At 43.2% G+C, this 13,092-nt stretch overlaps 1 protein-coding gene across 1 annotated transcript in view; it reads left to right on the forward strand.

Moving 5' to 3' along the window:
• The window catches only part of LOC135405126 (zinc finger SWIM domain-containing protein 6-like), a 229,463-nt gene that overhangs the window by 183,701 nt on the left and 32,670 nt on the right, over positions 1–13,092 (forward strand). The window contains exons 11-12 of the mRNA XM_064639842.1: positions 4,967–5,124; positions 5,621–5,784. Of these exons, the coding sequence (XP_064495912.1) occupies positions 4,967–5,124; positions 5,621–5,784 (322 nt within the window). The remainder of the gene's footprint in view (positions 1–4,966; positions 5,125–5,620; positions 5,785–13,092) is intronic.

The raw sequence follows: 13,092 nt of genomic DNA on the forward strand, positions 1-13,092 counted from the left end.
TTCAGCACAAAGCCAAAACACGGCCCCATACCAGCCACTGTGAAGAAAATTGACTACACCAGCCAAAACTAGCACACTCTAGAAAGCTAAATGGGGCGAAAATAGTCCCATGTTCAAAGGACTAAATAGGGCATGCATAAGAACAAAACAGCTACTATCAAGTCAGGCCAAAGGTCTGCTTAGATTGTTTGGGCTTTTTTGCCTCCAAGAGTGTCTGATAGTAGATATTAGGGAAGGAATATAAGAAATATGAAAAGTGGCTTTGCATACTGGCTGCTTATGATTATAATTTTAGAATTAGAATTTGTAGAATTAGAATTTTTTAAAAAATTAATTTTATAAAGTAGATTTGTGTCCTTGTATTTAATTTCACTCACTACCTTAAAGTGTTTCTCAAAGACTGTGGGGAGCTTTCCTCCTTAAACTAAACTACGGAAACAACATTAAAAGGCCAGAATAGACATCTATCAGTAGCTTTGCACAGTGCACTGAATGCTTCAGTGAATGTGATGGCAGCATGCCATTCCTCTTGAAGAAGGATTTGGGCTTTCCCCAGAAACAAATCATAACTGAAAACTTCTTTTCAGGAAATTGCCTTTCTCAACTGGAAAAACAAGCAAGGCACTGAAAGATCCAAATCTCTAGTTGATCACAGAGAGCTCCAGCTATCTTTTGGCATGAAGCTGCCATCTCATCCAAAGAAGTTACTTCTTAAAGAGACCAGTATAAGAAAGAGTTTTCTGTTTCTGTTTGGTAAAATCACAGGAGGATGTAGTTAGCGACTTACTGAGCCAGCTGGATCCTAACAAGTCTATGGGACCAGACGGGATCCATCCCAGGGTGATGAGGGAGCTGGCAGAAGAGTTTGCCAAACCGCTCTCCATCATCTTCCAACAGTCTTGGCTCTCTGGGAAGGTCCCAGATGATTGGAAGTTGGCGAATGTCACCCCAATCCACAAAAAAGGTTGCAAGCAGGACCCTGGCAACTACAGGCCTGTCAGCCTGACCTCGGTGCCTGGCAGGGTTATGGAGCAGATCATCCTGAGTGCAATCACACAGCACCTTCAGGATGGACAAGGGATTAGACCCAGCCAGCATGGGTTTAGGAGGGGCAGGTCCTGTCTGACCAACCTGATCTCTTTTTACGATCAGGTGACCCACCTGGTGGATGAGGGGAAGGCTGTGGATGTGGTCTATCTAGACTTCAGCAAGGCCTTTGACACTGTCTCCCATAATATACTCCTGGAAAAGCTGGTAGCCCATGGCTTGGACAAGTGTACCCTCTCCTGGATTAGGAGCTGACTGAAGGGGCCGGCCCAGAGAGTGCTGGTGAATGGAGCTGCATCCAGCTGGCGACCGGTCACTAGTGGTGTTCCCCAGGGGTCTGTGTTGGGTCCAGTCCTGTTTAACATCTTTATTGATGATTTAGATGAGGGGATTGAGTCCATCATCAGCAAATTTGCTGATGACACCAAATTGGGAGGGAGTGTCGACCTGCTGGAAGGCAGGAGGGCTCTGCAGAGGGATCTGGATAGACTTGAGAGATGGGCTAATTCCAGTGGGATGAAGTTCAATAAAGCCAAGTGCCGGGTCCTGCACTTTGGCCACAACAACCCCATGCAGCGCTACAGGCTGGGCACAGAGTGGCTGGAAAGCAGCCAGGCCGAAAGGGACCTGGGGGTACTAATTGACAGGAAGCTCAACATGAGCCAGCAGTGTGCCCAGGTGGCCAAGAAGGCCAATGGGATCTTGTCCTGTATCAAAAATAGTGTGGCCAGCAGGACCAGGGAAGTGATCCTTCCCCTGTACTCTGCGTTGGTGAGGCCACACCTTGAGTATTGTGTTCAGTTCTGGGCCCCTCAGTTCAGAAAGGATATTGAGGTGCTGGAGCGGGTCCAGAGAAGAGCAACAAGGCTGGTGAAGGGACTGGAGCATAAGTCCTATGGGGAGAGGCTGAGGGAGCTGGGGTTGTTTAGCCTGGAGAAGAGGAGGCTCAGAGGTGACCTCATCACCGTCTATAACTACCTGAAGGGAAGTTCTAGCCAGGTGGGGGTTGGTCTCTTCTCTCAGGCACTCAGCAATAGGACAAGGGGGCACGGGCTTAAGCTCCGCCAGGGGAAATTTAAGTTGGATATCAGGAGAAAATTCTTTACAGAGAGGGTAATTAGGCATTGGAATGGGCTGCCCAGAGAGGTGGTGGATTCACCATCCCTGGAGATTTTTAAACGCAGATTGGACGTGGCACTGAGTGCCATGATCTAGTAAATGGACTGGATTTGGACCAAGGGTTGGACTCGATGATCTCGGAGGTCTTTTCCAATCCAATCGATTCTATGATTCTATGATTCTATGATAAGCATAATCAGGACTGTTCTCCATAGCTCTCTTGGCATCACTTTTAAAGCAGATGAGAGTTCAGCTTTTTTATATTATTCATTTATTTATTTTTAATAATTTTTATATATTTGTCACTCTTAAAAAATGTGGACTGCTATCTTGAACTGCGGTGACAGCAGATTCAGACACTTTTTATTCCATGTCTGTCTATATTCTTCTACACTTCTCAAAAATTCTTGTAAAGAAGGTTGGTTACTTTTTCCATTCACACCAAAGTGATAGATCAGTGTACAAAGCACTCCTGATGTAAACCAAATGAAAAACTAACTAAACCTACATGTTGTTTTGAGGGGGGGAAAGAAGAAATCAAACATGAAGACTGAATGTCTATCTCATGTTTATGAGGTGGAATGGATCAGAAGAGGGAAATTTGAGCATCCCTTCCTTCATGGCATGGGTAAAATATTTTCACATCGAAATCTGAGTGGTTGCTCATGCTTTTAGAGATGGAGCATATTTTTTTCTTCACTTGAACATTTATCAAAGTTATTTCCCAAGATGACAGCTACTTGCTCTCCAGACATAATTGTTTAGTGTCAGTCTACACCGGTCATTGACCCATGATGGCAACTCTGGAGTATTTTGCCTCTCTGCATTCAAAATCATCTGTTGCCATTTCTTTTTCTTCTTAATCTTCTTTTAATGTGTGGAACACTCGGTGTGAAATCAATAGAATCTGAGACCATAAGGCCTTTCATTCATGCACCTCAGGTCTGCAAGGACAGGGTGTGCTATCTTTGATGGTCACTTCTGTCTGCAGTTCTCTGCTTGCAACACTGAAACATATGAAGTACAGCCTTGGAGAACGTGGATCTGCAGTGACCTAGTTGACTGCTCACTTGGAATCTGAACTTGAATGTTTGGCTTAGTTTGGCTGGTTCCCTCTTAAGCCTGGATTTCAACCCAGACTTTGTGAGTCAGACTTCAGTAGTAATGTTTAATCACAATGTAGCTTTGCTAAAACCTAGCTAAATAATTGATGTTTGAAAGTGAAAAAAGTGAAGAATGCTAAATCTGCTTGTGCTTGTTATAATGTTCCCTAATCTTGCCAAAATTGCATGAAAGCCACCAATTCACTACAACCTTTCTTTTCACAGCAAAGGAACATAGAAGCTGACAATGAAATTCAAAGTGACAAAATATTTTCTTTTCATGCTTTTTGTCTGTTTGCGGTTGCTTATAATCTAATAATACTTTTTGCATTAAGTAGTTAGGATTTTTCCTGTTTGTTGAAACAATTTAATAATGCATTTTTTTCTCCCCCCTCTGTGCTTGGAAAAAATCAGCTGGAGAATTTATATGTATTTTATTTTTACATATATAAAGCTATATAGGCATGCCTCAGTATTACTAAGGAAGAGATTTGACTCTTGATACAAAACAAAAGGGAAGTATTTTTTTTCATATTAACATGTGCATTATTAGGTATTGGTAGGCTAGAGTTTAAGGACTTTAAAAATTAGTTCATATTTATTTGAACAGCAAAATGTCTTTTTTGGCATGTCTATTTATTTCACAGTCAAAAACCGAATGACTTGTTGAATATCACTCCCCCTTACTTTGAGCATATGCAAGTGAGGAAAGTATATTCCAAATATTGGAAAATACTTACATGTTCTCAATATGATGGAGAACTACTCTATCTTCCTTCCTGAGGACAGTGGTTCAAAGACTGAAATAAGGCAGGGGAAAAAAGCTTCAACTCTATGGATGGTGCAAAAACTCTCTGCTGCTTTGGTTAATGAACGGCTGTCATGGTTTAACCCCAGCCAGCAGCCAAGAACCACACAGCCACTTGCTCACTCCCTCACCAGTGGGACCAAGGAGAGAACTGGAAGGATAAAAGCCAGAAAACTTGTGGGTTGAGATAAAGACAGTTTAATAGGAAAAGCAAAGGCCGCACACACAAGCAAAGCAAAACAAGGAATTCATTGACTGCTTCCCATGGGCAGGCGGGTGTTCAGCCATCTCCAAGAGAGCAGGGCCCCATCAAGCGTAATGATTACTTGGGAAGACAAATGCCATCACTCCAAATGTCCCCCCCCTTCCTCCTTCTTCCCCCCCCCCCCCCCACTTTATATACTGAGCATGATGTCATATGGTATGGAATATGCCTTTGGTCAGTTGGGGTCAGCTGTCCCAGTTGTGTCTCCTCCCAGCCTCCCATGCACCCCCAACTTCCTTGCCAGTGTGGCAGTATGAAAAGTAGACGAGGCCTTGGCTCTGTGTAAGCACTGCCCAGCAATAACAAAACTATCTTTGTATTATCAACCCTATGTTCAGCACAAATCTAAAACACAGCCCCATACCAGCCACTTTGAAGAAAATTCACCCTACCCCAGCCCAAACCAGTGCAATGACTTTATTGTCCTGTGAATTCCTGCAGATTCCCACTGATGTAGGCAAGTTTGGTAAATGGACTTTTAAGATTGTCCAAGAAGAGAAGTGGTTTTCCAATATCTTTATACCCAAAACTGCATATTTAATAAAGAAGGTCAAGTGTTCTTGCAGCTTATGAATAACCCAATATAATAATGATGTAAGGAAGAGGATTTCTTTCTTATTTCAGGTTGCGAGTATTGGAATCTACAATTCCTTTGGGAGATATGTCCCGTCCACACCACATTGTATCAGTTGTTCCAAACCGATATCCCCGCTGGTTCACCCTAAGTCACATCGAATCCCAGCAGTGTGAGCTGGCATCGACCATGCTAACAGCAGCCAAAGGTACATTGCTGTAAATTACCTACTTAACTAAGTGTATGCTTTTAATATTTCATGGAATAAACAGATTATAAAACTTGTGTTTAGGAATTCAAATTGCAGTCTGACAGGAGCTTGAACTGACTTAAACTTGTCACTTAATTTTCTAGAAAAGTAATTAAACTAGATAGATGGTAGCCAGATGGACTTGATTTGAGGCTGATGAGATAGCTTTTTGTTCTTCTGGCACACAATATAGATTGTAAAACCCTGGAGTGGACAAATCACTTCTAAAATTCACAAATCAGGATAACTTTTGGCCATATACTATACAAACACCATCAGGCACTAGAGGAGTTTGTGCTGTCTTGCATCTTTTGTTCATGTAATTTAATTATGAAAGGTTTATAAAAAACAAAATGTGTATAACTGGAACATTGTACTATTTCATAGCAATGGTAAGCTCAATTATAATGCATTTCAGGATGTTTTGGAAGCTTGTTCTGTTTACACCTTGCAGGTGATGTTCAGAGGCTGGAAACAGTGTTAGAATCCATTCAGAAAAATATCCACTCCTCATCACACATCTTCAAACTTGCCCAGGATGCATTTAAAATAGCAACACTCATGGACAGCTTGCCAGACATCACTCTTCTGAAAGTTTCTCTGGAGTTGGGCCTTCAGGTATTTCCCTTGTTCATTATTTCTACAGTAAAAGACAGGAATTTTACCCTGTGTTGGTGGGTACAACTTTTTAAGTCACTGAAGAGCCTCTTAAAGACCCTCTTTGGGCTTTGTCTGCAATTTTTAGATTCTGTTTTCTGATGTAAAGCACAGTTGACTGGTAAACACAGACCAAGGATCTGCACAGTCCCTTTGTGCCATTTGAGTGGAAGAGAGAGCTTGGAGCAGCTGGCTGCAGGGTACTCCTCTGTTCAGGGGTGAGAAAAGACCAATGCAATGGGTTTCGGAGTATATGTAGGGATGACTAGAGAGCAAAATTATTCTGCTTTCCAGAAATCATAGTATCATAGAATAGTTTGGGTTGGAAAGGACCTTTAAAGGTGATCTAGTCCAACCCCCCTGCAATGAGCACGGACATCTTCAAAGTTGCTCAGAGCCCCGTCCAACCTGACCTTGAATGTTTCCAGGGATGGGGCATCTACAGCCTCTCTGGGCAACTTGTGCCAGTGTTTCACCACCCTCATTGTAAAAAACTTCTTCCTTATATCTAGTCTGAATCTACCCACTTTCAAGTTAAAACAATTATTCTTGTCCTATTGCTACAGGCCCTCCTAAAAAGTCTGTCCCCATCTTTCTTATAGGTTCCCTTTAGGTACTGAAAGGCTGAAATGAGGTCTTCCCAGAGCCTTCTCTTCTCCAGGTTGAACACCCTCAACTCTCTCAGCATTTCCTCATAGGAGAGGTGTTTCATCCCTCTAATCATCTTCATGGCCCTCCTCTGGACCTGCTTTTGCAGATCTTTTCCATGGCCTTGAGAGGTTTCTCATCATTCCTCCCATTCTTCCCTTCCTTTCCCTCAAATGATATTTGATAGGTGTGTCTCAGTTTAAAGAGAGTGGAGTGTTTTGCTAAGGAGGATGAGTTATGAGGTAGACCAAACTCTTCTCTCTCAGCAATTGTAAATCTGAAATTAAGAGGCTCCAATAGAGGAAGTATGGAAAAAGGAAGAAATAACAACCCTTTATTAAAGGATATATGTATATTGGCAAAACCAGTAACAGAACACAAAAACAACTAAGCAATAATCTTGTACCCAAAAAGTCCCCTTTAAAAAGGAAACAGTTTGATACTTCTCTGTCCTCTAGCGCGGTTCTAATCACAGTTGGCAGGGGGCACTGTTGGATCACTAGAGGTGCAGAGCTTGCAGTACTCGGTGTTGGTCAGCAGGGGGCGCTGTTGGGCTCTGGCAGTCGCTGCATGGGGGCCCCTGGATCACAGGGGAAGCCGAAATGGAGATCTCCCCCCCCACCAAGCAGGGGAATGGGAAGAAAGGGGAAAGAAAGGCAGTTTCTTTCCCACTAAACTCATGCTGTCTGCAGCTGGCTGTAGACAGGACTCCCCCTTTGTTCGTCGGTGAGCACAAACTCTACGATGAAATCTGAGCAGATTCAGCTGGCGACAGAGCAGACCATAGACAAACTGAGGCTGGAGAACAGACAGATGACCAGGTCGAGAGCAAAACGGCCTCTGAGCTTTTCCAACACACCTTGCCCCCATTAAGGCACAAAGTGAAGGGTTCCCTGTTTTTAAGGAGAGGAGGAGAAAAACTCCTCCCCCCTCCCTGCAGTTTTTTAGATGGGCTATTAGCCGGGAATGCAGGTCTGCCAGCTAGTCCTTTTGTATAGTTAATTACCTCTTCGTTCAACCTCCTTCTCTTACAGTGGGACAGGGGAAAGGAAAATTTCTGCTTGGATTTTTAGAACAAATAAACCTATGGCAGGTGCTTGTTGAATTACTAGAGAAAGTCGAGGTCAATCATGATGACCTGTTTCTAAGGCAGACTGTACTAACAGCAGCCCTCTCACTTCTTTCATCAAATCCTGCACTCCACAAGCTGCGGGATGGTGTACTGGTTTAAAAGAAAATCGGTGGGAGAAATGAACCCCACTCAACTGCCTCCTTTCGATAGTGGAAGAAGAAATACCAAGAGAGATTACAAGTTGGAGTTACAATTTACTAAAGAAGTTGCAATAAAATACAATGATGCAGAGGAACTGGTTTAACCAATAAAGGCAGAGTATAACCTGGCCCCCTAAAACAAAAGCAAAATGGCATCAGTCCCTGCACTGCATACCATGCAGTGTCCCCAGGGGCAAAGTAAAAAGAAAAAACCTGGGAAACTATATCATCCGAATCAGGAATTACCTGCCTTTATGCCGACCTCTGGCAATGGCAGTGTGGGTGCAGGGTCTCTCAGTGGGGGTAGCAAGCAGCAGCATGGTCCAGGGTTGGCTTGTTCCCTTACCCATGGATCTCGCGATGAGACTTGGTTGTTGCAATTTCGATGTTTATTGGTAGAAGTGATGGTCGCAGTCCGGATCTGTTGAGTGGTGGGGAAAAATCCCCCCAACACAGGGTCCATCCTAGTTTATATTACACTTAGGTTAGGTGAAAACGCCCCAGTACCTTCCCTGGGGTGGGGAGTGTTACACTGGATGATGTAATAGTGGATTACAGAACATTTCATGAGTCTTTGACACCTTCTAAGATGTTACAGCTGCCTGTTATATCAGCGCAGTTGAGTCAATTTTGGCTCATTATGGCCCATCAGCAGAGATGAATACCTTCAGGCTTCGCGTGAATGTTCCAGTGCTTCCCCAGAGGGGAGTTATCACTGCTGAGTCATTTGTTTAAGGAAAAAGAAACACTACTCTGCCTTGCAGGATTTTCCTCTTTCCTTATCTTGTTCAACACCCAGTTTGTAGCCTGAGGTGATGGGTGTGCACGTCCTCAGCACTTGGGCTGCAAGTGATCGATCATTAACAGTTCATCAGAAATGATGTAGAATACACATATTGGTCACACCCACATAATGCTAAACTCTGCCTCCTATCCCTGTAACTAGGACAGGTGGTCATCTGTATCAGTCTCAGCTTGATGTGTGCAAGAACGTCAGATCAGTTTTTGGGTTCTTATGAGAGATTTTACAAGTTAAAAGGAGACATGAGTTTTTAGGTTGTACAAGTTTCGAGCTGGCTTCCCGCCAAGTCCCCCGAAATTCGACAACAAGGACCCGCCTCCCAGAGAGGGAAAAGAAAAAAAAAAACCAAGCAGCCAAAGTTATAGCAAATATATATATATATATATATATATTTTACATATAAGACAGATACACAAAAGGAGAATACCACACACCGGGGGGGGGGGGGGAGGGGGAAAGGGAGAAGGACAAAAAGGGGCAAGGACCGAACAAGTCAAACAGCCAGCCGAAGGCAAACTAGCAAAAAAATCTCACCACTTCCCTTCGAACAGGCGGGATGGCCAGACACGGTCCTAGGCTCTCCCCTCACGCGTGGCAGATAACAGCAGTCACTGTAGGCCTCGGCTCCAGATAAGCCCGACCGAAACAGGGACCCACCGTTCTCGAACCTCGCCGGAGAGGAAGAGAGCGAACACTCTTATCAATGCCTTATTTATACCCTAGGTTACGTAAAGGAATAGCATGGAATACTTCCTTGGTCACCTTCCTAGTTCCTTCCTGGTTACAAGCTGGTTTCCAGGAAGGCCTAGACTGAAACCATCACAAGGTATCTGGAGTAATGTTGCCTTACACTGATGAATCTTGGAGTTTGCACAGTTCATTTCAACAAAAATAAATCTCTTTATCCATCTTCAGGGAGTTCTTAAAAACAACAAAAAAACACAAAACAAAAAAAATTGCAAAGATCATAAACCCATTTATTACTCCGCTTCAGTAAACAAAGATAAGTAAAGACTTATGGGAAAAGGATATTATCCCAGTTGCTTCTCATGCCAAAGAAAGTTACTATTTGCTTACTCTAGATTTTTAGAAGCTTATGTCAGAAAGCTGAGACTGTGTGCTTTGTTAGCCTTTCTTATTCTGAAAATTGCTGTGAAAATTTGCTTTTTTTTTTAACTTCACATCACATGTTTCTGCCTTAAATGTTTGTTTACTTGAGAAAGATCCTTATGATTGACTTTAATGTCACCTTAAGCATTCACAAAGTATCATTCAGTGGTAGCAGCACACTTTGGATATGTGAGGAAAAATCTCTAGTTCCAATTTATAAAAAAACAGCAAAAAGAAAAACATTTGCAGGACAAGGAAACTTGCAGCAAGAAATCCTTTTTTGGCAGAGCTGGGTGCAGTCCCAAGCCATTCGCATGGAAAAGCACACGCGATTGTACAGGCCCTTTGTACCCTTGGTCACCTAAGATGTTGAATATTCAACAGGTAACAGGTATTTTTACCTTAAAAGGTAATTTTTCGAACTTGGGAGGGAGGTGTCACCCTCCCGCCTGATTGATTGATAACGTACCGCCCTGAACAGCACAGGGGGGTCCCTTTGCATCCAAAGACCCGCCACGTGGCCAGGGTAAATTTTTCATTTTTATATATTGTACCCTACCTCGGCTGAGAAATTCCCTTTGTGTCAAGCCCTGATGGGGCTTTTTTTCACCTTACAGTCTTCACGAGGCGCCTAAAATTCCTGAAATTAAATGAAAGATAAGAAAAAATCCCAACACAACACATCCCCTGAATCTCTGGGCCTCTAGTTGTAGTGGTCTTCGAATCCATTGGCATGGCAGTTAATTGCATCCCTTGGACAACACTAGAAATTAATCTCATAAAACATGGGATTAGACAGGGTAGGAACAATAATCCAGAGACAGCGCATAATAAGAAGAATCCCACTTTCTTCCTCCTTCCCCCCCAAAGAAGTTAGCCCACCACTCCCCATCTACTATGGAGTTCCACTTTTGGACTGGGACATGGGCTATTTTTCGGATGTTGGAGGCTATTTCCATTACGGCTTCATAATTTTCATCAATTTGTAGGCAGCAGTCTGAGGTGTTAAATTTTCCACAGACTCCTCCTTCTTCTGCCAAAAGATAATCTAGGGCCAATCTGTTTTGGTATATGGCTGCTCTGTTTTGACGTTGTTGTTTGGCTATTAGTTCTAACCCCTTTGCAGTCTGATTTATAACAATTTCTACTACAGCTTGGAGTCATATGATTCGATTGAGAATATAAATAGGTGTACGGTAACCCCATGTTCCCTCTTGTGCCCATATGGCCGGTCCATAATACTCAATAATTCTCTCAGGAGGCCACTCCTCCTCCCCCCACTTCTGAGTTCCACATATTGAATGTTCTTTAATCCCAATATAGGGCATTTTCTCCTTTACTTCTCTTTTTTCTCAGTTAAAGGAGTCTTATAACGGGACTCCTAATTCATCCCCACTTTCCAAGGGCAATAAGAAAAATCCGGGCAAAATTATTCCTATGGTACAACAACCACTCCAATTTTCTGGTAGGATTGTGTATGCCCTTTTTCCACAAATCCAAAAGAGTCCATTTGGTGCTTTCCAAAAGTTTTTGGATACGCTATCAGCATTTTTCCAGAATTTTGATATTTCTATTATTCCGGGAAAAGGGTTTATTTTGGTTTTGTTACATTGATATAGTTTTTGGTTCACATCCCACTCACAGTCGGGGTTCTTTTCTCTTGACCAATAGCCAGTTGGGGCTTGTGGAAAATACTCACTGTGAGTGGAGTTGGTTCTTAGGGTTCGCTTGCACGGGGTTTCCCCAACTGGATTTATAAAGTGAGATCCTGTTCTCCGTATACAATCTCTTCCTATTACTGTGGAGTTTAATATCCACCCTTCTGGTCTATTCACTTTATTATGGGAAAATGTGTAATTTCCCTTGAGTATCTCTCAGGCATCTAGACTAAACCCTCTCCAGGGCCATTCTTCTGCCATTAAAGGTCCTCCGCAAGCCCAACACCTATACGGCGGATTAGGGAGAATGGGGGAGACCTCCAGGCCTTAAGCTGCTAGCCCCATTACCTGAGAGGTGAATGCCCTTCCCCCCACCCCTGCACGTGGCCCAGTGACCCCGCAAGGAGCACACACAGACCACCTCGGAGGGACAGACGAAAGAGGAAGTTTATTGTGGGGTTGGGGTTTATAAGGCTTTTAGGAGGGTCAAGGGGGACCAATCACAAGTTCAGGGTCACACAGAAAAAACCATCAGGTAAGGGGTCAACAGCCAATAGGAAGGGGTTAACAAAGGACCAATGAGAAACACCTCAGGACACCTTCCCAGGACACCTTGTGTGAGAGACAAAAGCTTCACAGGGGGTGTCAGGAAGGGGGAGACAGTGACACTGCAGAAAATACAAAAAACCATTTTGAAACATGTTTAAACCACAGTAAAGACTTCTGTCTCCATAAGGTTTGAGCTGTTTTCCTCACCAGTCCATCTCTGACAGGACTTTTTCCATCCTGCATATGGCAAATCCATTACCACACACCTACTTACTCTTAACCCTTTGGCAATTTTTTCTGCTAGGTCGACAAATAAATTTTGTCCTACTGCCAGGAGTTCAACATCTCCGTTCATCTCTCCTGTTAGTTCAGAATACAAGTCACTTAACTGCGATAGTAGGTGATTTTTAAATGTTTTTTGTTCAGTATCTGTGATGATTTCTTCTATTATTATGTCAGGGACCCCCCCCCCTCACTGGTGATATCCCAGCAAATCCACGTTTCCCCTACGGGACAGTTGAGTCCTAGTCGTGCCCCTTCTGGCCCTAAATTCTTTGTCACTCCATAGCGTCTGTTGCCTACTACACAGGTTTCTAGTTTTTCCTTATCATAGCAAACTTTGTTCACATACTCATGTGCCATAAAGATGGTTACCACACCTGTTTCATAGTACGCATTTTGATGACATTTCTGGCAGTGGTCATCGACAATGACCACTAGCAGGAGCACAGTTAAGGCAACTAGAGGTCCAGTATAGCATATACCTCCACTGCCCATGCCTATCGGATTGCAGCGGACAGCAGGATAGGGAGATCTTCTTGTGGCAAGTATAGAGGCTAATCTGGTCTTGCCCTCTATTGCCTTGCTCTTGCATTCAAGTAAAGCTGCCACTCTGTGATTTTGGTAATAGTAACACTATTTTCTATGTATTTTGTATGGCTAGTTGGTCGGTTATTTATTTTCTAATATAAAATCAACAAAGACTATGGATCGTGGCTTGGTCTTGCCTGCTGGGTCCGTGGTTTTTTTTTTTTTGTTTGTTTTTTTTTTTACTTAGTTTATTTCACAGCGGTGGTCCCTCTTCCGCACTAGGATTCTGATTTCCTCTATGGGGAGCGGTGTTTTTAGCAACTGTCTTCTCTTGGTGACTGTAAAAAAATTTACTTTTGGGTTATTTTCAATTTCGGATACTCTCCTTGACATTTCCACTCGGGAGTGGGGGAAGGGGGT

Source organism: Pseudopipra pipra, chromosome W (genome assembly GCF_036250125.1).
Source record: "Pseudopipra pipra isolate bDixPip1 chromosome W, bDixPip1.hap1, whole genome shotgun sequence".
Classification (NCBI taxonomy): Eukaryota; Metazoa; Chordata; class Aves; order Passeriformes; family Pipridae; genus Pseudopipra; species Pseudopipra pipra.